This window comes from Narcine bancroftii, chromosome 2 (genome assembly GCF_036971445.1).
Source record: "Narcine bancroftii isolate sNarBan1 chromosome 2, sNarBan1.hap1, whole genome shotgun sequence".
Lineage (NCBI taxonomy): Eukaryota > Metazoa > Chordata > Chondrichthyes > Torpediniformes > Narcinidae > Narcine > Narcine bancroftii.
The window spans coordinates 43,753,626-43,781,282 of record NC_091470.1 but is presented as its reverse complement, the minus strand read 5'-3'; the positions used below and the strand labels follow the sequence as shown (position 1 = coordinate 43,781,282).

The 27,657-nt window shown below is 42.3% G+C and overlaps 1 protein-coding gene across 4 annotated transcripts in view; it reads right to left on the bottom strand.

Annotated features, from left to right (window-relative positions):
* Window positions 1–27,657, bottom strand: part of amn (amnion associated transmembrane protein) — a 44,869-nt gene that overhangs the window by 5,652 nt on the left and 11,560 nt on the right. The window contains exons 2-11 of one of the 4 annotated variants that reach the window (XM_069915237.1): window positions 23,534–23,652; window positions 23,407–23,451; window positions 20,601–20,688; window positions 18,460–18,695; window positions 17,114–17,251; window positions 8,946–9,054; window positions 6,770–6,852; window positions 5,200–5,383; window positions 3,118–3,286; window positions 2,623–2,786 (exon numbers count right to left, since the gene is read on the bottom strand). In XM_069915237.1, coding sequence (XP_069771338.1) covers window positions 2,759–2,786; window positions 3,118–3,286; window positions 5,200–5,383; window positions 6,770–6,852; window positions 8,946–9,054; window positions 17,114–17,251; window positions 18,460–18,695; window positions 20,601–20,688; window positions 23,407–23,451; window positions 23,534–23,652 — 1,199 coding nt within the window. In that variant the 3' untranslated portion in view covers window positions 2,623–2,758. Of the gene's footprint in view, window positions 1–2,622; window positions 2,787–3,117; window positions 3,287–5,199; window positions 5,384–6,769; window positions 6,853–8,945; window positions 9,055–17,113; window positions 17,252–18,459; window positions 18,696–20,600; window positions 20,689–23,406; window positions 23,452–23,533; window positions 23,653–27,657 lie in introns of those variants that run through there. The other 3 variants (XM_069915234.1, XM_069915235.1, XM_069915238.1) reach the window with 3 other exon arrangements.

Here is a 27,657-nt window from a genome sequence, read left to right as displayed (position 1 = left end):
GTTATGGAGAAGGGCAAAGAAGAATGATAACATAGAGATTATTAGTTGGAGAAGGCTCAAATTCAATGTTCAAAGTTCAGATTTATGCATCACATACAACCCTAAAATTCTTTTCCTATGGGCCAGTCAGAATTTCTACTTATCGGTAACGCAAAAAAAAACTGTACTCGAGAAAAGTTAAGTATACAAAAGAGAAATGTAAATGAGAAGGAAGTGCAAAACAAAGTGTGCAATATAGAAAATAAATCTTCAGCAATAAATAATGTGCCACCTGAAAGTGGCTACAGTCATAGGTGTAAAGTGAGCAGAACAGGGGGCTAAGAACACAGCTCTGTGGTGCTCCGGTACTGATGGACATTCTTAATCAAGATTATGGACTTGAGGTGAGGAAATCCAGGATCCAATTACACAGTGGGGTAATGAGGCCCAGGTCCTGGAGTTTGCTGATCAGTTTTGAAGGGATAATCGTGTTGAATCCTGATGTACGTGTCTTTGCTCTCCAGGTGTTCCAGAACTTTGTGTAGAGACAGTTAGATGGCACCTGCCATAGACTTGTTGCTGCGGTAGGTGAACTGGAATGGATCCATGTTGCTGCTCAGACGGGAGCTGATATACTTCAACACCAGCCTCTCAAAACACATTATCACTATGGATGTGTGTGCCAGTGGTGGGTAGTCATTTAGGCAGGTTACCATATTCTTCTTGGGCCCAGGTACAATTGAGGCCTGTTTGAAATGGGTAGTTGCCACACCCGTTGGGGTGAGATGTTGAAGATATCCATGAAAGTATCAGCAAGTTGGTAAGCACAGGTTTTCCTTACTTGGTTAGGTGCTCCATCTGGACCAGATGTTTTCCTTGAATTCATTCTCCTGAAGACAGTTTGCATGTCATCTGTGGATACCGATAGGAGAAGATCACCAGAGGACATGGGGGTGTGCAGTGGCTCTTCCTTGTTCTGGTGGTCAAATCAGGTATAGAAGGCCTTGAGTTCAACTTGGAAGGAACCTTTGCTGTCCCCTACTGCACCAAGATTTGGTTTTGTAGCAGATTAGGTCATTAAGGCCCTGTCACCGCTGTCAGGTATCCTTTGTTGTTTCCATTTTCATCTGCATTCTCCACTTTGCCTGGGAGATATCTTTTTGTAGGTCGTAGCTGCTACTTGTGAAGTGTTCTGGATCTCCAAGCTTAAATGCTCTCAAAAGGTTCCAGATTTTGTTTTGCTTCCAGGGATTCTGGTTGGGGAAAACCCATGAACGATTTGGTGGGAACACACTGGTCCACAGCTGTTTTGATAAAGTCTATAATGACTCTGGTGCAATCATTCAGATCCTCAGCTGAGCTCTTGAACATCACCCAATCCACTGACTCGAGGCTTCAACAGGATCCAGCAAATTAAAACTGTGACCAAGTATTGGCAGATATTATAGTAACACACAATGGAGACAAGATGTCTCAGGTAAAGGTGCATACACTTCTACAAGGGCAACAGGTCAGTGACAGAAACCAGAACTCCCTGAATCACATCAAAAAGAAAATGTGGGGTGTAAAAATCTCAAGGATCTGGGAAGAGAATGATGGTTAAAGTTGGAGAGGAGTGCTTTACACAATCTGTCCATTTTCCATTGATCCTGGGAAGTGCATGAGCATTGGGGAATGGCAAATGTTACACAAATACATGTTCAAGGATGTGCTCAGGCATTAGTGGCCAATCAATTCACCAGGACTTCAGAAAACCTTGAAGAACAATAATCATAGGAAAAATAAAAAGGCATGCGATGGTACGTGTTGAAAACAGAAGCCAACACTTTTTTGTCAAAAGCAAGTTGTATTTGGCTGAACTAATTCATTTATTTATGAGATGACAGGAAAGTAAAACGAAGTGAATAGCACGTGCGTGTCAATCTGAGGAATAAAATGGCAGTGGCAGGATGACATGATCAGCTCAACAGAGATTTGTGGTCAATGGCTTTTGCTCAGGATAGACTGCAGTGCCCCCCCAGAGGTGGTCCAAGGACTGTTCTCAGTATTCATCCATGACTTGTATATATGGATGTGCAGGGAAACATTCAAAGTTTGCAGAGACCACCAACATGGCAGCAAGACGCCCTGGACAGGATGGCAGCATGGACAGACATGCATCAATTGGAATGTAATACAGAGATGTGCTACACTTCTAGCATGGAGAGATGATGTAGACTGCAGGAGGGCAGTCACCTAGGTACATCGTGCATAATAGCAGGAAGATTTTGAGAGAGCAATTTGTAAAGCAAATGGGATTCAGTGTTTCATAAGTAAAGGAACAGAGTAGAAAAAACGTACAGCTATGCCATGCAAAATATTTATAAATTTCTAGCCACTGTACTGTAGAAGAAATATGAAATGTGTTCTAGACAATTCCAAGGAATTTACAATCAGATATTGTCATGAACATGTCACAAAATTTGTGGTTTCGCAACAGCATCAGAGGTGCTAAATATTGTTATAGCTACATATTTTTAAAATCAATTAGTGCAAAAGAAAAGAAAATGAGGTAGTGTCTGGAATTAATTGGCTATTCAGAAATCTGGGTGTTCGTCTTCAGGGTCCTTTACCTCCTTCCTGATGGTAGCAGTGTGAAGAGGGCATGGCCTGGGTGGTGAGCGTCCTTAAGTCCTTCCTTAAGGCACCACCTCTGGTCGATATCCTCGATGGAATGAAAACTGATGCTCATGATGGTACTAGCCGAGTTCACAACTCTCTGTAGTCTTTTCCTGTCCAGTCATTGGCACCAGTCACAATACTGCACACTGTAGAAATTTGCAAGAGTCTTTTAGTGACATACCGAATCTCAAACTACTCACGACGTATAGCCGTTGACGAGCCTTTTTCATGATTGCATCAATATAGAGGCCCCAGGACAGATCTTCAGAGATGTTGACTCCCAGGAATTTGAAGTTCTTAAACCTTAGGGTGAGGAATTTAGCAGTAAGGCTCGTTGAGAAGCTGAATTCCAATTGGAGTCAAGAGGGAATATGATTAAAGGTATTGAAGAGCACAGCACTCATGGATCAGCAGGCAGAGTTCAGAGAGAGAAAGAGCTGTTTTTACACACACACACACACACACACACACACTCACCTAATTTGTCCTGTAATGCACAAGAATGTCAGGCCTCCAGTAAACATGGCAGCAAGGAGAACACCAATCACAATCCCAGAGATCGTTCCAGTGCCGAGGCTTCCTCTCCCTTGCTCTACACCGTTGGTGCTTTTTTGGAGTTCAGCACTCACAATACCAAATGCATCACCTGCATTAAGACACAACCGGCAATTGCAGGACATTTGTTCAGGTTAGGTATTAAAAATTCTATTCATCCTTTTTCAAATGGTTACTTATTTGTTCAATAACGTTGAACAAATGTGAAATGCAAGTTCACTGAGAGAATATACACTGGTCTGATGCTAAGTAGCTCGATTTCACTATTAATTTTCAACAATCAGAACTTAAGGTTTGATGCAGTTTTGAGCTCAAAGTTATTATCCAATGGATAAAGAGAAAGTAACTCATGGAACTTTCTTAGCCTTACTGTATTCGAAGATCCTACATCTTTTTCTTGCCTATGAACAGCTGGAAATATGTCAGAGACTGGGTCACAGACTCACGGAAAGGATTTAGTGAAACACGGAAACTATGAAGACAGTTCTAATAAAAGGTCCTAAATTGTTGCCTGACCCACGAGTCCCTCCAGCTTCTCTTTGTTCATTCAAGATTCCAGCATCTTTTGTCCTTGTCCTTGAAACACAGAACACTACAGCGCAAAAACAGATCCTTTGGCTCATTTAGTCAGTGTCAAACTATTTTCCACCCAGTCCCATCGACCTTCACCCAGACAATAGCCCTCCATACTACTCCATCTATGCAGCCTAACCAAATTACTCTGAAATATTGAGATTCAATCTGCATCCAGCTTCTGCTGGCAGCTCATTCTACCCTCTGAGTAAAGAAGTTCCCCCTAATGTTCTCCTTAAATATTTCACTTTTTACTCTGAACCCCCATCCTCAGTGGAAAATGACTGGTTGCATTTACCCTACCTATATCCCTTATAATTTTTATATCAGATCTCCCTTCATTCTCTGACACTCCAGGGAATAAAGACCTGACCTAATTAACCTTTCCCTATAACTCAGCTTCTCAAGTTCTGGTAATGTCCTTGTTAATTTTCTCTAAGCACTTTCAATCTTATTGATATCTTTCCTGTAGTTAGGTGACCAAAACTGCACACAGTACTTCAAATGTGACTTCATCAATGTCTCCTACAACTTCAACATAACATCCCAAATCCTGTACCTAATATGTTGATTTATGAAGGCCAAGGTGTCAAAAGATCTCTTTACAAGCCTATCTGCCTGTGATGCCACTTTCAAGGAATTAGTCATCTACATTCCCAGATCCATGTCCTACCATACTCTGTAATACCCAACAGTGCAAGACCTACCCTAGTTTGTCCTCCCAAAGTGCAAAATCTCACACTTGCCTGCATTAAATCCCAGCTGCCATTTTTTGCAGCTGGTCTGGATCTTGCTGCAAGCTTTGAGAGCCTTCCTTGCTTCCACTACACCCCAGTTTTAATCTGCAGATTTGCTGATCCAATTTACCACCCAGATCATCGATGTACATGACTAACAACAATGGACCTAGTGCTGATCACTGAGACTCACTACTGCTCGACAGACCTCCACTCATCAAAGCAATCCTCTACTTCCACTCTCTGGCTTTACCCTCAAAGCCAATATCTAATTCAATTTACTACCTCTTCCTGAATCTTATTGACCAACCTAACATACTGGACCTTGTCAAAGGCCTTGCTAAAGTCCATGTAGACAACATCCATTGCCTTTCGTTCATCAACTTTCCTGGTAACCTCCTCAAAATCTCTTAAGATCAGTTACACATGATCTGCCATGTACAAAGCCAAATTGATTATCCCTAATTGTCCCTGTCTTGGACATCTGGTCTCTACTAAGAAGACAGTTAGTTTTAGTCAAAGGGAGATCATAAACCTACTTGTAAGAAATGTAAAAATATCAGAAGGGGAAAATATGAAAGCTTTTAACCCATTAGAAATATGAGTAGGGTCTCAAATATTTTGGGAATAAATTTCCATCCTACTCATGTAGCCACTGGCTCTGACAACAATGTATCAGGATAATCCTAAATACCTTGAGAGTTGATGCCTGCCATAATTTCCTGTGCCAGTTGAGCAGCAAACTGTGTGGCTGATTTGGTTGCATTATCAATTAGCACGATCTGAATACGGGGAACTGCATCACTGGGGTAAGTTTGCTTGGAAAAACGACCTTTGTCAATTTTTGTCATGGACATCCGCACACCTTTGGCATCATCCTGTTTAAATGAAAAGCAGCAACTTTATAAATATATTTTTTAATTTAGACACAGTGACAGGCCCTTCTGGCCCACAAGCCCATGCCACCCAAATACCCTAACTGACCTACAACACCTCTACATTTTGAAGAGTGGGAGGAAACTGGAGCACCTGAAGGACACCCATGCAAACTCCTTACGGATGGCACCAGATTCGAACCTGGGTCACTAGCATTGTAATAGCTTTGGGCTAATTGGTAATGGTAACCATGGCACTCTTTGTATAATCTCTACAGCCAAAAGTGTCCCTATCTGTTTCTCAATAAACAGTCAGAAATGATAATGTTTTGGGAGGACTAATAAGGCCAGGGTACACACAAAGACTGACAGGAGCCCAGGAAGAACTGAGGAACAGATGTCAGTGTCCAACAACAGCAGCACAGGTCAGCAAGGTGATTAATTTTCTATATTCTATCCCCTAGCTCATGAAGGGAAGGGCAGCAAGGTTATGGTGCAATTTTATATAGTATTAGTTATGTCATAACTGGAGTATTGTACACAGATCTAGTTGCACACTAGAGGAAAAATGTTGCCCTTGAAAAGATATAAAAGGATTTACCAGAATTTTGCCTGGACTGGTGTGATTGTGTTACGAGGAGGAATGGAGAGACTATTTGTTCACCATGGAGTGGAGGTGGAAATGGAGAAATCTGTCTGTGGTTTACGGAATTGTGAGGGAAGTATTTAGGGGAGACTGTAGGTGACCTTTCCTTTTTCTCAGGTGACTAGAAACAAGGATTTAAGCTCAGAGAAGAACATATAGAGGGGATTTGAGGAAAAATTTTGAACAAATATGATCGCTCCTTAGTGGCTAATTCCATTTCCCTACACAGTACATATCTACAATGATGGGAATATTCAGATTTGATCTTTGGTTTGTATTGCATTACAACTGCTTCAGATTAGCTCAGCTAAAAGCATTTCTGGCTAGCTAATCACCCTGATTTATGGAAGGGAAAAAATCTGCAGTGGTTTCAGTTATACAGTCCACATTGAACATTCAGCAAGGGTGTTTACTCTCATTTCTTCCATGGTCAATAAAATCCAGTCACATTCACCTTGAATGCCCAGGAAACCCTGCCTCTGGAGAAAGATGGGAAAAGATGCAGGTCTAAGGAAGGAACGATTTAGAGCCAAGATTTGGGCTTCACTAACTACTGCATGGAAATTGCAATTTGGGAATATTAGAAACAATCTGATTGGAAAGTATGAAACCAAAAAAAAATCAACACATAAATTACAACATGAAGTTAAAAAAAAACAGAATAAAAGAAAGTTGAAACATTGCAAATTAATCGGTTGTGAATAAATGTGTTAAAGAAACACTGAGTTTTGGAGACAACATACCGAGTCAAGGAACAAATTGATGAGTTGCTCTCTGTATATCTCCAGATCAAATTTTTGGTCATATTTTAAATAAATAACGGCACCTGTATTAAATGAGACAGCAGTATTTTTGGCTGTTCAAGCATTCTGACAATGCAATGATATTCATTATTTTATAGGAACATGTAACCATCGTTTATAATAAACTTTGCAACAACGTGAAACAGAATGTCTCAGCTGCCTTGATCACCAACCAGTTTCCCCATTAGTTTACAGTTAAAAGGGAACTAATCACAATTCTTTTTCTCCCACTGTTGCTGCTCAACTCACTGAGTTCCTCCAGCAGATTGGGTTTTTGTTTTTGCTGCTGATCGAGTCCTCACCAACTCCTTATTGTGCTGCATCTGAACAGTGGTAGCAATGAATCTGAGTCATGTATTACCTCACCTTCTGGCTCCAAGTGAATGGGAGAGAGGCTTTGCAGGAAAGATCCACAGTCTAGAGTCATGCCACCACTGAACACAAAGGGGCAGAGTCCTGTGTAACAGTATCTTAAACATTTCATTGGTGCAGTTGAAGGAGAAAATAGGAGCAGCATTAATGCATTGCAACAGTCCATTAAAATGATAGTACCAATTGTATTTACTGTGCACATTATGAATAAAGTATCATGAATTTTTTTTTTAATCTCCCATGGCATCAGGACTGCCCATTCTTCATGTACCCATTACTCCTCGGCAAAGGCAATTAGCAGTGGAGTTGCAATGCGATGCTCTCAGAAATTTGAGAGGCCAGTAGCTTTTGAGTGTGGAATCCAATTGTAGAAATTATTGAATAAATTAATTGCCAGCCATGACTCAGTGACACCATTTCAACTCAGAGCACGTGTAGAATTGGCAGGAGAATTCATAGGCAAGGACCCACCCACGTTGAGCAGAACAGCTAAAGATTTTCCCAAAGATTTTAGGATCATGTTCGCATGGGCTTGGAGGGAGGAAGGGGGAATCTGGGCTAAGATTAGGTACTCCATATACAGGGGATTGGGCAATGAGCTTGAAGAAAGTGGAGGGAGTGTTTGTGGGGTGTCATTATTCTGGTCAGCAGATGGACAGCGATGTGGGGAGACAATGGTAGGAGTGATTGAGAAGAGAGTTGGACAACAAAAGGAATGGGAACAGCCTCAGGGGTGAGGAGGGCACATGAAGGGGAAGGGACAAAAGAGAAGGAGGCTAAAGAGGGGTAACAGCAGATGAGAGTGGGGGTGAGGGCATCAATGTATGGGGGTGATGAATGCAGAATCAAGAGAACAAGATCATGTGCTGTGTATGATCAGAGTGCATCTGTAGTGATTAGGGAATCTAAGTTTGTGTTCTGTGTCCACACAAATGGTTGCACTGAGTCAATATAGCAAAATCTGGACACCAGTCATTTTGGATCTACTTGCTAATGGATCAAGATCATTTTCTGTCAAGCCCATTCTTCAGAACTGGAGAGTTACAATTCCTACAGGTCAAGAGACTGGTATAAGGCAACAATGACTTCAAGTACAAATTCTACCATTGAATAGCTCTCTCTCTCTAAGCAACTAGTTTGGTCACTCCCCTACCCCCCACCCCCTTTTCTGTTTTTGCTGGGTTTTCTGTATTGAAAATCTTGTCCCCAAGATTCAAGTGCAACTTAACTGGCTGTGGATTGCTTTTGGATGTGTTGGATGTGGTCATAATCAGGTTTTATTACTGGGCATGTCAATTTATGCATCTTATCATGTACCTACTGGACCGGCACAATAAATGTGCTGAGACTAATGCTAAATAAACTTGGAGGCAATACACACAATACAATCCAAGGAAACAAGATAGCTGTGAAACAGCCCCTTTTTATACAGCTGTAGTATCGCCAGCAAATTTGAAAATGGTGTTGTTGTTGAACCGAGCCACACAGTCATAGAAAAGCAAGTAGAGCAGGGGGCTAAGTACGCAGCCCTGGGGTGATCCATTGTGGTTCTGGACTTAATCAGAAAGAAGGAGCAACTTTACTCTGCATTAGAGCATTATGCTAATTCAGGAAAAACTGATATGCAAGACAAAAACTGATACCCTGCATCCCCAGGAATACAAAATTCACACAATAATGTTCCAAGTACATAATATGGGCATTCAAAATAGATGAAATCAAGATGGGTCTAAATTAAACTTACCACAAATCTCACAGCAGTGCCCTTGAGGCTTGAAGGGGTTTGTGCAGTCAAGCTCTGCACAATAGTTTCCAAATTCTTGTTCTAAATTATAACAAATTCTCCTGTGGTTCTGTAAAGGAAAATATGAATTCTAACAGCACAAGGAGGTTTCACAGATGCCTGACTATCAGAAAGCTCTGAGTTAAGTCTTTAACAGAAGATACAGTATCCCCAGTAATAAAGAGAACAGTACTGACAGAGCACTACTGAGCTGGTGGTACCACCTGACAGATGGAGATGTAAACCGATTGTCCAGCAGTGATTTCATGTGGAGTTAAAAAATTCCATGACATTATTTTAAGAAAAACAGGGAATCATCTCTACTTATCTTTTAACAAAATGTTCCAACCAAACCATTATAATGAAAATATTAAAAGACAGTTATGCTGTGATTGTGACTCCCATTTCCAAAATCATTTCTCTATTTAAAATTCAGTGGACCTCTTGGGTGGCAAACAGTTACTAAAAGATTGAAGAATATGAAGAATTTCCTCTGCCAGAGGCTGGAGAGGATTTATCATTAGACATTAACAATGGCGTGAAGCAAGGCTGTGTTCTCGCACCAACCCTCTTTTCAATCTTCTTCAGCATGATGCTGAACCAAGCCATGAAAGACCCCAACAATGAAGACGCTGTTTACATCCGGTACCGCACGGATGGCAGTCTCTTCAATCTGAGGCGCCTGCAAGCTCACACCAAGACACAAGAGAAACTTGTCCGTGAACTACTCTTTGCAGATGATGCCGCTTTAGTTGCCCATTCAGAGCCAGCTCTTCAGCGCTTGACGTCCTGCTTTGCGGAAACTGCCAAAATGTTTGGCCTGGAAGTCAGCCTGAAGAAAACTGAGGTCCTCCATCAGCCAGCTCCCCACCATGACTACCAGCCCCCCCACATCTCCATCGGGCACACAAAACTCAAAACGGTCAACCAGTTTACCTATCTCGGCTGCACCATTTCATCAGATGCAAGGATCGACAATGAGATAGACAACAGACTCGCCAAGGCAAATAGTGCCTTTGGAAGACTACACAAAAGAGTCTGGAAAAACAACCAACTGAAAAACCTCACAAAGATAAGCGTATACAGAGCCGTTGTCATACCCACACTCCTGTTCGGCTCCGAATCATGGGTCCTCTACCGGCATCACCTACGGCTCCTAGAACGCTTCCACCAGCGTTGTCTCCGCTCCATCCTCAACATCCATTGGAGCGCTTTCATCCCTAACGTCGAAGTACTCGAGATGGCAGAGGTCGACAGCATCGAGTCCACGCTGCTGAAGATCCAGCTGCGCTGGATGGGTCACGTCTCCAAAATGGAGGACCATCGCCTTCCCAAGATTGTGTTATATGGCGAGCTCTCCACTGGCCACCGTGACAGAGGTGCACCAAAGAAAAGGTACAAGGACTGCCTAAAGAAATCTCTTGGTGCCTGCCACATTGACCACCGCCAGTGGGCTGATATCGCCTCAAACCGTGCACCTTGGCGCCTCACAGTTTGGCGGGCAGCAACCTCCTTTGAAGAAGACCGCAGAGCCCACCTCACTGACAAAAGGCAAAGGAGGAAAAACCCAACACCCAACCCCAACCAACCAATTTTCCCCTGCAGCCGCTGCAACCGTGTCTGCCTGTCCCGCATCGGACTTGTCAGCCACAAACGAGCCTGCAGCTGACGTGGACTTTTACCCCCTCCATAAATCTTCGTCCGCGAAGCCAAGCCAAAGAATAAGACCACAGGACAGAGGAGCAGAATTAGGCCATTCAGCCCATTGAGTCCACCCCACTATTCCATCATGGCTGATTTACTAGCCTTTTCAACACCATGCTCCTGTCTTCCCCCGTAACCTTTGATTCTCTTTCTGATCTATCTTAATCTTAAATATCACAATGTCTTGGTCTCCACAGCCTTTAACAGCAACAAATGCCACAAATTCCCCATTCTCTGGGTAAGAAAATCACCTTTAAAATTTTCCTATAATTTATCTTTTTGTAGATATAACCCATTTTTGTGAATTCCTGTCATATTTTAAGTCTACTAGTACAATGCCCACAAAGGAACCTGTTTTGGTGAGTCCAAGCATGCCTGTACATGCACTCAGTGCAGGTTTGATGATCTGCTAGTGAGGCCAGAGAAAATAGCTTGGAAGGCATTTAAAGATGTTGTTGAGAATTTTCTTGGCAACTACAGAACATCAAATTACATCCAGCTGATTGACAAAATGCTTCAATCATAGAACACCATGAGTTGCAACATGTCATTAAAAATTCATTTTCTGCATTTACACTTGGATGTCTTCCCTGGTGACCTTGGTTCAGTCAGTGAAGAACATGGTGAAAGGTTTCACCGGGACATTGCGACCATGGAAAAGCAATATTAAGGCTACTGGCATCCACAATGCTGACCAACTATTGTTGGACACTGACACAAGAGGCATCAGATTCTGAGTACAAACGAAAATCGGTGGCAAAACATTTTTAGGTCAGTTGAACTAATGCAATGTGTCAGCATCATTATGCAATTAAATTCAATAAATGTTAAATTTACCGTTTCTCCAACTTCCTATGTGATACAGCAAATCTGAAATTGTCTTTGTGTTCGGCTTAAAGTTGTCTGTCATAATCACTTTTTTTTTATAAGGAAGCAAATCTTTTGAAAACATTGTTATTCAATGTGATCTATCACATGTTCCTTTCCTGGACTGCCTCCAATGGAAGTACATCCTTCCTTGCATCTGAAGACCAAAACATTCCATCAGCCTTCCCAATTGATCTCTGCATTAGCATCTTTACTACTAGTTTCTCATCCTGAAGTTCTTTGAAGCAGAACATTTTTGTTGCCTCACAATTTGTTTATCTTTCCATAGTTAATAATCTCAGAATTCCCAATGCAAAATTCGATTCGACCACTTCTTTATATTCCTATATGCTCTGAATGCTCCATCCTCCTCACCCCCACAACGTGAACCCACCCATCTTTTTACCTCCAGCAGTTTTAGCTATTGTGCCCTCAGTCCCTTCATCCAAGTCAAGGCATTGTAGGGAGATATTCGAATGCCCTGCATTTGCTTGAAGTATGTTGGGTGGGAGAGCTGGGGAATATTGAAAAGCAGATTTAAAGGTTTTTTAAGTAACTGAACAGGTCTTGAATAGGTTATCGCTACCAGAATATCAATACCTTGGGGGGTAAGGGCTCAGGAGCAGTGAGTTTGAAAACTTCATGGATCAGACCTGTGAGGGAGAGAGTGGGACCTGCTAGTTGAAGAGAGGACTGGCAGGGGGAGGGATTGAGTCAGGATGGGGGAAAGAGGGGAGGAAGGCAGTGATCATGAGTTGGGGGTAGAGTTTGAGCAGATTTGGATGGGGCAAGGAGAGAAGGCAGTGATTGCATGTCAGAGGGGGGTTAGAGTGGGGATGGATGGGAAGGAGGACAGTGGGTGGAAGTGCAGGGTATTGGGTGTTTTGATCATGGGTTAGGAGTATGAGCTAGCTTGTGCCCATGGTGGTAAATTGTGGTAAAATTCCAGTAAAAACAGTATCATCCTTCTTTCCCTTAATCCTAACAGCAGCCCTATCCAGTGCTTGGAACAGATTATATGGAAAACTTGTTTGGAGGTGTTTGCCCCGTGATTCATACTCCACCTTGTGTCATTTGTCTATTTACTAAGTCACCCTGAACTAACTAACTTGGTTGTGTTTTTTTCTGGCTGCAATGTTTCATGACCAGTCAGTTGTTTTGCCCGATGATGTTCATGTTGAACAGGAAAGATGGCATTTCAGATGTCAAACTCAAACTATTTTTTCAGACTCCCTCCTTGTTTCTGAGAGTCATCAGGCATTTGACTTGATCAGGGACTTTCAGCAGTATTTTTTAATGTTCAGTTAATATTTATGATTGAGTGACTAATATGTATTGCAACATTTCAGAACCTCCTCTAGGTGTGGCTAAAATGCATTGTGACAAAACTGGTTCTACAGTACAGCCAAATACTGTTGCCTGGATGCAAGGTGCCCTTGATATGTTAACAGCCATCGAAGGGAAAATTAGGTGGCGTCGATCTCATGACAAAAATTGCCTACCAACCAACTGCCTAGTTACTTTTCTAATGAATCAGATAGATTGGCTGCTTGTCCCTCAGTAGAGACAGATGTTGAAGAAGAGTGCAGGACAGATGAAAGTGGTTGGCAACAGAACTGAGAGTGATGCAAGGAGATCTTTTTTCCCCCTCTCTCCAGCCACTGCTCAGGCTTTGGACTGGGCTGCCAGGGTTAGTAGTGGAGCCACATTCAATTGTGTCCTTCAAGAAACTTTCATGAATATCTAAGAGGGAAGAGTAGTGTGAAGGGTGGGGAAATTGGACTAATGGGATTGCTCTTATATTCTACAGTCTCAATGGGCCAAATGGCTTATGTATGTAGATTCTGAGATTTTGTGCGGGAAGAACTGGGAAATTTTTTTAAAACATGCTCATTTTTTTTAAATGGGAAATGGCTCAATATAAAGATGAGGCAACAAAAATGGGAGGTTACCTTCAATTGTTAAAGAATTTGTCAGGTGACACCTGAAGTAATAGGCCTGGTTCCGGAAACAATAATTTCAGAAGGATTTCAAGGTCTTAGACAGGTGTAGAGGAAAATGGTTCCACACACAAGAGGTTCAGACACAAGTTTAAGCTGGAGAAACTGGTTTGTGTTCTTTAGAGTACTGAAAGCAAAGAGATGAGAAGAAAAAAAAATCGCACAAGATCGTGATAGGTTTAGTGGAGAGAAGCTGTTCCATCAGCAGAGAGCTCAAGGACTAAATTAAACAGATGATAGTGAAAAACAAGATACATGAGAGTGTAAGGAGGCAATGCTTTTTTTTAAAATCCAGAGTGCTGTTAAGATCAGGAACTCACTGCCTGCAAGGGTGAGGGAAACATTGGAAAGGAAATTGGATAGATACTTGAGGAACAATCATTTTCGCAGCCCTGGGGAAAGGGCAGAGGAATGGTGTGGTGATAGGGTGCTAGTGATACTTCTGCACCTCGGGTTAGATACAAAGATGGCTGCACCACGAGGTCATAAGTTGCTAATAAAATATTGTTAATAGAAAAGAACCCAAATTTCTTTATTACTTAAAAGAAACATCACATGCTATCAGGAGTGTGTATCAGTCAGTATCAACAGGAAACATAGAGAATGTGAAGACTCTTGACGCTGTGAATTGGACTGAGGACGTCGACCATAAGTGGCAGTTGTTCAAACAATGATGGAAAAGTCTGTAATAAATGCAAAGGGCAGAATCACTATGTAAACCAATGTTTTTCCAAAAGGAAACAAAAGAGAAGTGAAAGTGTGCACACTGCAGAAGCAACTGCCTTCAGTAATGCATTCTTCAACAGACACTGAAAGCCCAAGCAGAAACAGAGTTGTGCAGGACAAGTGGACTGTGTCATTTCATGCAAATGGAGCAGTTATTCCTTTCAAACTGGACCCAGCGGCAAAGGCCAATTTGATCTGTGAGTGTAACATCAGGACAATGAAGATAAAACCAATGCATCCATCCATATTCTGTTCAGCTCAAGCCCTACAAAGGATAGCGCATTGACACAAAAGATACATGTCAACTAAAGGCAAAAGGTAAAGGTAAAGAGCACCACTTCATGTTTGCAATAGTCCCAGATAGACATGAATCATGTTTGGTGACAAAGCATGTGAAAACTTAAGCCTAGTCAAGAGGGTGTACTACGTTAACAGTGCCCATGCACAGAACAACATAGAGGAAATACTGGATCAGTTTCCAGACATGTTTAAGAGATATTGAGTTCTACTATTCTCCTATAAGATGCAATTAAACATGGCAGAAAGATGGCTCTGATCTGTTTCTTGCTGGTTATTGACTATCTATCGAACTATCAGGAGATGGAGCTGTTTCCTAACATGACTGCCGCTTGTATGATCCAATATATGATCTTTGCAAGACATGGAATTCTTCAAATCATCTACCGTGAGAATGGAGCATACTACAGTTGTGGAGAATTCCAGAACTTTGCAGAAGAGTATGATTTTCAATATGTGACTTCAAGTCCTCTGCATCCACAGTCAAACAGTAAAGAAGAGAAAGGAGTTCACATAGTTAAACAGTTGCTCAAGAAAGCACAAGACAGTGGCTCAGATCCATATCTAGCTCTGTTGAGTTACAGAGCTTCTCCACTTGAAAATGGCATGTCACCCACTGTTTTCCTGATGAACTATGTTCAACACTTCCCTACTCTGCAGACTCAAACAAGAACAGAGATGTCAAATGGAAACAAAAGTGTCAGCAAAGGAGACAAAAAGCAAACTATAAAAAGTAAGCAAGAAGCTTAAGGCCACTGACACAACATGACACAGTGAGATGCAGAGATTCCAACACCAGGGATAAGAAGGCCACTGTCCTGGAGAAAGTAAACCCAAGATCCTACACTGTCAGAACAGAGGATGGTCAAATACTGAGAAGGAATCGAAAGAGTCTGCTGAAAACACAAGTGACACTGCAAGAACAGACAAATGCAGAAGATCCAGCCTGTACAGCAACAGAGGAAACACCATCAGTGCTAGACAGTTGTGGACCAGCAGAGCCAACACATCCACCTGTGTTGAGAAGATCCACGTGCATTATCAAAGTACCCGACAGGCTGAATCTCTAAAAGAAAAAGAACTGCACATTGAAAAAAAGTTTGTGCTGCTGATATTTGTGGTTATGTTGCTGTTTAACATCGTAAGGAAAAGGGATGGGGTGATGGAGTGCTAGTGATACTCCTGACCACTAGAAGGAGTTGGAGATGAATGTTGCATCTCAGGTTAGATACAAAAATGTATCTAAAAAACTCACGAGGTCATGAGTTGTTAATAAAATATTGTTAATAGAAAATAACTCAAGTTTCTTTATTACTTTAAAGAAATATCACAACTGAGACTAAATACATTGCTCTGGTGGGAGTGGGAAAGAACTCAATGGCTCCCTCCCATCTCCAACAACAAAACCTCTTCTTTTATTTGAAGAAATAAGGTTACAATAAGTAATGTTGCATAAAGAAGAAATATTTACATTTTGAATATCACATCCTCATTAAACTTCATTTGCTTTTGTTGTACAGTTAGCTACAGCAGTAACTACACTCAAAGGCCCAAAAATGAATGACCATTATTGATGATGCCTGCTGAATGATGAATGATAATCTATTCACTGGAACAACTTGCTACTGTTCTTTGAACAGTGGCACGAGTCCTCTTGTAAACATTATCCCTCAGGCTGATCGCCAGTTTAACAGCATATCCAACAACACAGAGCACACTCAGCGAAGTGCTGGAGTGTCAAGCTAGGATATCATCTGAAACATGGACTGGGCCTTAAATAAAGAGCACCATAAAACTGAACCAAACTGATTTTCAACCATGACACACAATCTCATACAGTGGATAATAAAGAATGACTCACTAATGACAGTTCTTTTTGGCAGTCAGAATGAGCAAAATGTATCAGAGAGAATGAACATTTTTTTTTAAATGTGAGTCAACTACTTACAAAATATTGTTGAACCATTTTGCCAACAAATAAACAAGTGGAAAACTGCATATTGCACATTTCTTCTGAGGGACCTGGACCTCGCTGACAATGCCAGTATTTGTTGGCCAACCTAGAGTCGTGGTGAGGGTTAATGGGCAATCATCTCAGTGCACACAGCTTCAACAACCCAGATTCAATCTTTCCTTTGCGGCTGCCTGTATGGAATTTGCACCTTTTCTCATTGGCCTTGTGGTTTCCCCTGGGTGCATTAATTGCCTCCTGCACCCCCAAAATATGTTGGTTGGTAGCTTAATTAATTCTTGGAAATTGGCCCAAGGGAGAACAAAGAATGGATGAAAATTGATAAGCAGGGAAATAAATGGAGAATAGGAATGATGGGATTGCTCTGAGAGCTGGCAATGTCTCAACAAGGAAAATGGCACCGTATGAGAAATATATCATCAACTAGACTAGGAAAAGCTACCCTGTTGGGATTTGAACTCGTATCTCTGGATCAAAGGTCCATGATCCTTCAAAATACAACTCCTTCATGAAAATGTAGTAAAGTGCTCGCTACATGAATTTAAGATCAATGTGATTCTTACGTCAGAGTTACCACATTCACAGCCGGATTTATCTTCACATTTGGCATTAGTCACAATGATGGATCCGTTTCCATGGAACTGCAGATTCCCAGTTTTTGACTGCTTGTAATCATCAAAGTCTTTGCTGTTAGTAAACTTCTACCATGTAAAACAAAATATTCAACCTCATGTTATTTAAATTAAAAAACGATATGTGATATTTCACCTTCAATGACAGAAATTTCAGAAACCAGTTTCAAGTGTGAAGTGTCATACAGCAAGCTCAGAAACAGGTCCTATGACCCATGAGGTTCATGTTGACCAGTGAACTTATCCAATCTGAACTTGTTTTATTTCATGTGGTCTCTAGCGTTCTATACTGAGCTAATACTTCTTAAATGTTGTGAGCCCTTATCTCTATCTCTGATCTTAGATAGAGCAGCTCTGAGTGGTGAAGTCAGGAAAAAAGTCCTCATCAGGGCTCAGTAGTGGAGAGGATCAAGAACTTTAAATTCCTGGCCAACATCTCTGAGGATCTGTCCTGAAGCCTCCATGTCAATGCAATCACAAAGAAGGCTTACCAGCATCTATACCATGTGAGGTGTTTCAGGAGATTCTGTATGATATCGGAGATTCTCAAATACTTCTACAGTTGTCCTGTGGAGAGCATTCGAGCTGGTTGAATCACTTGGGGTATGGAGGTGCCAACGTTCAGGACAATATAAAACTCCAGAGGGTTGTTAACTCAGTGGCATTACAGGCACCAGACTCCACTCCATCGAGGACAACTACAAGAGGTGGTGTCTTAAGAAAGCAGCCTCTATCCTTAAGGACCCCCACCAGCTACTATCAAATTCCTGAATGATCTGTGAACCAAAGACACTGCCTTACTTTGACTTTCCGTGCATTTTTTATTTATTTTTGTAAGGAGGTTCAAACAGATGTTTGCACGGTGATGCCGCCGCAAAACAACAGATTTTGTGACCTGTTCACGACAATAAATTTTGATTCTGACATCTCCACCTCCTCCTAGTTAGTGTGTTCCAATATTCAAATTCTGTGATAAAATCCCCCCTCTAAACCTTCTGCCTGATAATCGTGCCCTCTTGTGACCCCCAAATTTTGTTGAATTGCAACATTACCTCTATTTTTTTTCCACGTGTGACCCACAAAGTATTTCCAGCATTTTCTTTTCTTTCCCTGAGATATATTTTCAGTGGCTGCACTGGACTCCAGACCTTTGGCAAATTACCTGACCAAATCCGTCATTTTGCTTTCTTACACCTGTTCTCAAAATCATGGCCTCCTGCTCTAAATTGACCTGTGCAGATGACATGAGTGGACATTCAAAGAAGAAAAGCACTTACCCTATTCATTAAGGAAACGGTTTTTACATTAATGTTCTGTGCATCACTGCCCAAATCCACATGGAAAGATGTTCCAGGTGGAAAACTAACATCATCATATTGGCAAGGCACGCTTTCTTCATCCAAAGTAAATGTGTATTTGTCTTTTTTCAGCTCAACTTTTGACAAAGATGTCTTCCAATATTTGGGATTATACCATTTATACTGATCAGGGTCTTTGAAAGTGATATCCCCACCTGTAATTGGAAAAAAATAGTGGCCCTTTTAGTACTTCAAACTTAATATATTTAATATATTTATCTGTTGGGCTCATTCTGGTAAGAGAATTTAATTCAGTAAAATTAAATAGCTCTGATTTTGTGAACATGCGAATCAGTATTAAACACTTCAATGACCAGCATTAAATGTATCAAAAGGCAGAACCCACTGGTGCTGGGTGTTTTAATGAGAAGTTAAGTACAGACTCACTGCCACATTGAGCTCACATCATGCCATTTCTCACAGAAGCCTACTTAGTAGCTTCTTTGACAAACAACTTGGTTTTAGAGAACGGAGTCTCATTAAAAGGACCAGGACTTAGTTAAAACTGCAATGATCTCAAGGCCCTTTTGAAATTGACTTCACACAAGTCCAATTGGGAAGCTGGAAGATGTCAAAAGTGAAGGCTAGAGGAGGAAAGAGAAGAATGAAGGAAGGAAAAAAATTGGACAATGTTGATATTGGCAGGAGGGATGCTCGGACTGCAATCTTATTTGTAACCATATTCAAAGGCAAGAGGCACAGCCTGTCTAATTTGCTCTTCACCTCTTCATAGCTATGGGATGGACAGATTGAAAGAGTGACCATGTTTTAAAAAAATGAGAAGGACCAGTATGTTCATTTCCTTGTTGAACAGTTCCTTGTTCAAGAGTAAAGAATGGAAGTCTCCGGACACAGTGGTGGTAAAACAGTGTACTTCATGTAGCAAAGATAAAAAATACATAACCAATGTTCAGGCTTGAGCCCTTCATCAAGGTATAACAAAATGTAGGCAGGCCCCCGAGCAGAATGATGGGGGGAAGGCGTCAGGGGGAGGAACACAGGCAGTAGGTAATAAGTGGATAAAGGAGGGAGGGCACACCAGCAAATGGGGGGAGGAGGGATGGTTCTGTGAATGAAGAGTGAAGGGGGTGAAGAGATTAAAAAAAAGACATAGGGAAGGGAGGAAGAGTAGGTTGGCAAGACTGGTGGATCTAAATTACAGAGAAAGGTTAAATAGATTACGACTTTATTCCCTGGAGTGTAGAAAATTGAGGGAGATTTGATAGAGAACTACAAAATTATGATGGGTGTAGATAGAATAAGTGAATAAGTACAAATAGGCTTTTTCCACTGACGGTAGGTGAGACCACCGCCAGTGGGCTGTTATCACCTCCAACCGTGCATCTTGGCACCTCACAGTTCGGCGGGCAGCAACCTCCTTTGAAGAAGACCGCAGAGCCCACCTCACTGACAAAAGACAAAGGAGGAAAAACCCAACACCCAACCCCAACCAACCAATTTTCCCTTGCAACCGCTGCAACCGTGCCTGCCTGTCCCACATCGGACTTGTCAGTCACCAGCGAGCCTGCAGCAGACGTGAACATACCCCTCCATAAATCTTCGTCCACGAAGCCCAGCCAAAGAGGTGAGATACAAACCAGAGGACATGGGTTAAGAGTGAAAGGGGAAAAGTTTAGGGGAAACATTCGGGGGAACTTCACTCAGAGAGGAGTGTGCTTGTGGAATGAACTGTCAGCTTAAGTGGTGAATGTAGGCTCAATTTCAGCATTTAAGAAAAATTTGGACAGGGTCATGGATGGAAATGATATGGAGGGCTATGGACTGGGTGCAGGTCAGTGGGACTGAGCAGAATAATAGTTTGGTACAGACTAGAAGGGCCAGAGGACCTATTTTCAGTGCTCCAATGTTCTATGGTTCTATAGTCCCAGAATGGTATGGCTGCCTGAGGGCAATGAGTACCTTGATAAGAATCAAGAGATTTCAGATATTGATCACAATATAAAATGTGTTTTTGAGGAGGTAGGTAGATACTTGAAATACCATTGAAAAAAACAGACTGGTTTTTCATCCTGATTAAAAATGAATCACTGATGGTATACCTCTTTCACATCCTGGTTCACTCTGACCATCACTTGGAGTAAATCCAGCATTGTGACCGAGAATGAACTCCCCATCAAGAGGCATGTGCTGAAAAAGACATCTACAAATCAGATTGAAAGGTTTAATTTGATTGTTGCTCTATTATTCAGCCAACTCACTGACCAGTGCTTGTTACTTGACTCATTTGTAGAAATGTTAAGGGCTTATTCAATGTTATTAATTCCTGGAAGAACAGAGCATTTTTTTAAAAATTACTATCATCTTTGAATTAGTCTCAGCCTTAGGAAAACAACAAGTACACAGATGAGGTTGTTATGACCTAATCCAGCAGCAATAGAAATTCAGAAAAAAAAATGGTATCTTCAAAACAATAACTTTTATTAATAATATAACATTTCTGACATAACTCGAAACAACCCCACTATGGTGGGTGTGTGGGTGTGATCCCAAACTAATTACAGTTCATGCATGGTTCTGAAAAGTTAATTTCAAACATTCATTTTTTTCAGTATTTCTCTGGAAGTCAGCTCTACTTTTATGACTGTTCCTGATCCAAACAAGCAGTTTCCAGTATGTGTTATCTGTGTGAGTGTGTCCCTGTCCATCCCATAAAACTGTTTATATTGTAACAAGGTACTTTCATATTCCAGACCAGGGCATCTGTATGGCATCATAACTTAATAAGTCTGAGACCCCTTGATTTGACTGGATGGTGGTAGAGACTCAAGAAATGATCTGCTCCTGCTCATTCACCCAGGTGGAGTAGAGTTTGTCTTTATGATAGACCAGACATGAGGTAGGGTCAGAAGCTAGTTTAGGCTGAGGCGTTTGATGAATAGTAGGACTGAATTACTGCATAATGAGAGAAAACCATAAAAACTCAAAGTATTTCAAAGAAACTAGATATGGGCAGGTGAAAGTAAAATAAAATTAAAATGGGATCGACTGACGAATAGTTATTAATCCTCTTCAAAGTACACATTGTTATCTCAATCTTGCATGCCTTACAGATCCTGCCACCACAGTCCTCTGAGATAGAAAACCATGGCTACAACCCTTTGAATAAAGAAATTACTCCTCACCACAACCTTCAATGGTCTTCTCTGAGTCTTATCCTCCAGTTCCAGACAATCATAAGACATATGAGAAGAAATTCAGCCCATCGAGTCTACCTGCCATTTAATCAGGAGCTGATCCATTTTCCCACTCAGCCCCACAGCCCGGCCTTCTCCCCATAACCTTTGATGCCCTGGCTAATCAAGAACATATCAATCTCTGTCTTAAATACACCCAATGATTGGGGTCCACAACCACCTATGGCAACAAATCCACAGAGTTACCACTATTTAGCTCAAGAAATTCCTCTGCAACTCAGTTCTAAGTGGGGCCCTTCAATGCTGAAATTGTGCCCTGTTGTCCTGGACTCTCCCACCATAGGAAATAATCTTTCTACATCTACTCTGTCCATGCCTTTCAACATTCTAAATGTTTCAATGAGATCCCCCCTCATTCTCCTCAATTCCAACGAGTACAGGTGAAGAACTGCCAAACGCTCCTTATATGGATAATCCTTTCATTCATGGAATTATTCTTGTGAACCTTCTATGAACCATCTTTAATTTCAGTACATCCTTTCTTAAATGAGGAGCCCAAAACTGTTCACAATACTCCATGTGAGATCTCACCTGTGCCTTATAAAACCTCAAAATCACATCCCTGCTCATATCCTATTTCTCTTGAAATGAATATCAGATACAATCGAGCAACACAGGTGAATTTGCTGACTTAAGATTCCAAGGGTGATTGATGATGGGTGAATGTGCAGCTTGATCACCATTCTAAATTCCATCAACGATAGAACAACCCCCCTCGCCCCACCCCCCATAGGTACTGATAGCAAATGAGGTGTCTCCAAATCTCTACAAAATCTCAGAAAGATGGCCATTTTTTTTTTAACTGTAATCCAATTGCAAAAAAGTCTGAAATGTCATTTGCTTTTAATTGTTATCCATGTCAGTACTGTACTTATTTCTACATCTCACTTAAAAGGGCATGACCTTTTATTTCTTTCTTCAAGATGCATAACTACTGGTTGCGCCACATGATATCCTCTGCCACCTTCTTGCCTATTACCCTCCCTATATCACTTTACAGACACTTTGTACCCTCCACACAACTCGCTTTTTCATCCACTCTGTAACATCAGCAAACTTTGATATGCAACATTAACAATTTTAATTTTTTTGGAAATTACGCACAAGTTAATACTGCAATCTGACATGCTCTTTCTTAATGAACCACAAGCTTTATACATCCAGTCAATTGCGTTTAACAGTTTTAGGATGGGCAAAGTCATTCATTGAAATACTATTGGAATAACCATGGAAGTTCCATTGAGATTCACACAAAAGGAACATTAATCAACAGAAAGTGAATGGAATTTCTTTTCTCTCCTTCCACACCCACCCCTGCCCTGTACACACTTATCTCTGCAAATACACAATTTTGGCACGTGGGCACAAAGTTAAATAATCTACATCACACTTTAAACCATTGAAATACAGACACAAAAGGCTGCAGATGCTGCAATTTGGAGTAAAAATCTAATGGCTGGAGGAACTCAATGGGTTGAGCAGCATCCATGGAGGGATGTTGATGGTCCCTCCATGGTGGCTACCGGATTTACTGGATTCTTCCAACAGTTTGTTATTGAAATGTTGTTGCTGATTCAGTGCTGAAACATGTATCTAAATTTAACTTGTCCCTTTACAAAACACTCTGGCAAAAACACAAAACTATGCTTACCAGTTCCATCAAATCAAGTGGCGCTTCCACAAAAACTGACAACCGCTGTTCAAAAAAAATAAAGTTTGTTTGATTCTCTCCAAATATAAAATAAAAAGGTAAATAAAATAATTGTATTCTTACGTACCTTATCTTTCTGAAATAGGATTCTGTCATTTTTACAAGGTATTTTCCCTTTGTCCCAGTTTGAGGCATTGTTGAAATTGGTGTCAGGAATCCACTCCCTGAGCAAAGAGCTTGTAACATCTTTTATAGGTACAGTGAGGTAATTAAAAAAATAGCAACACAAACTAAGGTTCACTAACCAGGTTTAGTTGAGTGCAGAGGTCCAGCTGGGCGGCACGATTGGTGTAGCAGTTAGCGCAATGCCTTTACAGCGCCAGAGCCAGGGAGTGGACCAGGGTTCGAATCCAACACTGTCTGTAAGGAGTTGTACATTCTCCCTGTGTCTGCATGGGTTTTCTCTGGGTGCTCCGGTTTCCTCCCACCGTTCAAAATGTACTGGGGGTGTAGGTTAATGGGGTGTAAAGTGGGCACCATGGACTTGTGGGCCACAATGGCCTGTTACCATGCTGTATGTCTACATTTCTTTTTAAATTGTTCCCTCACTGCTTGAGCCACCGAGTTTCAATGCTGACCTATCATGACACTGCACACTTTCCCTGTAGCTGTGGGGATTTGCTTTAATTTCTTCATATCTTCTAAAGACATTCAGGTTGTCGGGTTAATTGAGCACTGTAAATTACTACTAGTAAGTAAGGGATGGAAATCTAAAGGGAGTCGATAGGCATGTTGGAAGACTAAAAACTTGATTGTCTGCATGGCCAAAGGGTCCATTTCCCTACTGTATGACACAATAGCACCAGGTAAAATCAGAGCAGAGACTGACTGCTGCTCATAGTTGATGCACTGGTAGAAGTTTACCCTCACCTCCATCGTTGAGTTGTTCAGCTGGTGGGGTTTTGCCTAGTTGAGGATGGTTTGTCCTGCCTGGAGTCTGCCTGGTCTGGAAGCTGCATTGCTCTCCCTATCAACATCGTCTTGATCTGAGGGCTGGGAAGATGGTGTCGACCACGAGGAGCGGCAAGATGTCCACCATTCCCGCCATTGCTTCGCTTCTGGTTTTCCTCAATGGCTCACTTCCGGTAGTGATTTCTGCCATGAGGAAACCTGCAACAAGGTGGAGGTGGTGAGCAGCATGGACCCGCATTTCTGGGCTTGAGCACAGGGCATACAACGATTCGGGGGCCGTGCAAGCGGTCGCCTTCCCGGGGTTCCCCTTGGCCCAACAGACTTTGGCCCAGTGTCCCTTCTTACCACATCCTGAACACACGGAATGCATGGCATCTGGCGCAGGGGTGTTTGGCCACAGAAGTAGCATCCCTGGTTGGATGTGGCCGCAGTAGTCGGTACCGGGGACAGCTGCACTCCTTAGGCCTGGTCTTTCAAGATGGCACCGCTTTCATTGGAGAGGTCGTCTGCTCCCAATTGGACCTGTTCAAGAGATTTCGCCAGATCGAGGGTACTGGCAAGGTCCTTCTTCCCCAACTCTAATAGTCGCTGCCTCACGTACCACAATCTCACTCCAGCCACGAGTGTATCTTGGACTTGCTCTTCTTCTCTCATCTGGGCTGAGACCGCTTCGTAGTGGCACTTCCTCATCAGTGTCCACAGTTCCAGAACCTAATCGTCCAACGAGTCACCCGATTCTTGCCAACATTGAGAGAGTCGTCCTGAGGCCTTCGATGGCCATCTTGTACGTAGCGCAGTCCCTGATGACTGCATATCCCTTGGGACCATCTCAGGAGAGGAGGGCCAATCTCCGGAGGCAGTCGGAGTGGAAGACTTCTTTGGTGGCTGTTAGGTAAGACTGGAAGCACTCCAACTAGTAGGCGAATTTTTCTGGGGCTTCTCGGGATAGCGGGTTGACCTGGAGCATGCCTGGCTTCAATAGAGTTTCAATCCCATTTCCAAAAGTAAGTTAATAAAATTGTAACGTGATTGATACTACTCAGAGACTTGTGTGGAGCACAAACATGTATTTATTAGCTTACAATTAACAGCCGGTATCTACAATGGTCTTCAGGTAAATTGGAGATAAGGCGGGAAAACAGGGTTTACATCGGGACCGATGGGGGCAGAACCAAGAGAAGGGGGTTGTCATTTAATCTACCCATAGACAGTGAATTCCAGTCCACTGCAGTGTCCCCGGAAAAAATCAGCTCCAGGAGTGGCTGTAATACATCAGCAAAGGTGAAGGACAAGCTGAACCATGATGAGCCAAAATTGAGTGGAATTGTCTGTTACCTGTATGTCTGGATGCTGCTCTTGTTGGTGGTCATGAGAAGAGGGCCCTTCTTTCCTGAACATGCGTCTGGGCTGGAGGAGGGAAACATGCTAACTTCCAGTCCAGTGTTGACTAAGAACCGATGGCCTGAATGTCAATCCCAGAGGAAAAAAAAGTTGTTCTTGTGGCCAGTGGTCACAGCCACTACTGACAACCGGCCTTGGCATTTCCCAGATGCATGCGGGAAGATGGCAGGGGTGGGCTCAGCTCCCATCTCTGATGGTAGTAGCTCCACTGCTCTCTGTCTGCGCTGCATCTGGTCAAGTCTGACGCCGTACTCCTATTGAGAGGGGGCAGGGTTCATGCCCTTTGCCGAGGCACCACTACGAGCCCAACTGAAAGTCTTCCATGTTTCTTAGCATGCCACAATTCATCAGGCTGCTAAGCAATGGGGGTCGTTAAAGTCTTCATCTGCAAGCAGCAAACGAATGTCTTCTGGCATTTGCTCAAAAAAAAAGTTGCTTGAGAAACAGCCAGGCCTCGTGTCCATCCAGGAGCAACTGCATCTTGTTCATTAGTTCGGAAGGAGGGTGGTTGCCCAGGCTGTCCATATAGAGAAGTCACGCTGCCCTGTTGCGTTGGGATAGGCCGAAAATATTTATGAGCAGGACTTTGATGGCTTCATTGTTGTCGTCATCTGGAGGCTGGCGTAAGAAATGGACAATCTCCCCACAGTGTCTTGGTCCAATGATGCAATGACATAGCAGCACTAGGTTGTGTCAGCGGTGACTTGGCGAAGATGGGACTGGGCCCTGGCCTGCTCGAACCAGGCCTATGGCTGAGAGGTCCAAAATACTGGAAGGTTAAGCACAACAGCACTCTGCACATCTATAGTGAAGTCCAAAATGTCATTTGGACCGTCGGGTTCACCAATGTAGCAAGTAGTGCTGATCCGTATTATCAATGACTCCAAAGCCTGAGTGAGGAACAATAGGCTTTAATACACATTAGATTTCGGCTGGCCCAACTCCATGTGCTCGAAGGAAAGGAAGGGGGCAGGGAGGACGACCTTTATGGCCAGGTCACAGGGGGAGGGGTTACATGGGGTCGAGCCATCAGTGGGCGGGCCAGCCACTTATACACAGAGCAGCAGCAGTATATACATCTCACCACAAGTGCAGTGAATAAAACACAACAGAAGTTGTCTGTGAGCTGAACTAATAGAACTGTTTTATGGAATCTTTGTAAGAGTTTAAATAATTACAGTTGGCGTGCTATCACCGTCACCCGACCTCTGAAGTCACACGCCTCCCAGAGTTCTTTGTGTCCCCCAGCCACTGGGAACTCCTGACCCTGAGGGGGCCCACAACTACGGACGCCAGTTTGTTAATGGAGTGGCGCGGTTCGCAACAGTTCCATAATTATTCCGTTAGCATGAGCAAGTCCACAATAATTTAGAAAAAGTAATCGCTAGTGTTACGGAGTCCAGAGGACCCCAAAAACCAACAGCATTAGATATGCACCACAACATAGGGTTGTAAGGGATACTGGAATGAGAGGAGTCAAGCAAGAGCTCATTAGAAATGAAGTATTATGGGTTACGTCAGGGTGAAGGGATGCTGGAATGGGAGGAAGGGTTATAAAAGTATAATAAAATAAGGATCTTCAAAACAGGATAGCAAGTAGATAGCTTTAGCAAGTCTTGGGGATTGATTAATGAGTAAAGAACAAAGACATGATATTTCCTGGCTAATAAGTTTGCAGGAAGGCACATAAACTGATAAGAAGTTAGAATCCACGTGGGCAGAATTACCTAATGCTAAACCAATCCAGGAGGCAGTAGAATGTTAGGGGGAAGGTATCTCTGTACTGAAATGAAATGTATAAAAGTTGGGTCAGTCTCAGTATCTGTGTGTATTCCCAGGGTAAGGGGAAGCACCCAACTTTGCATTGTTGCAATAGTA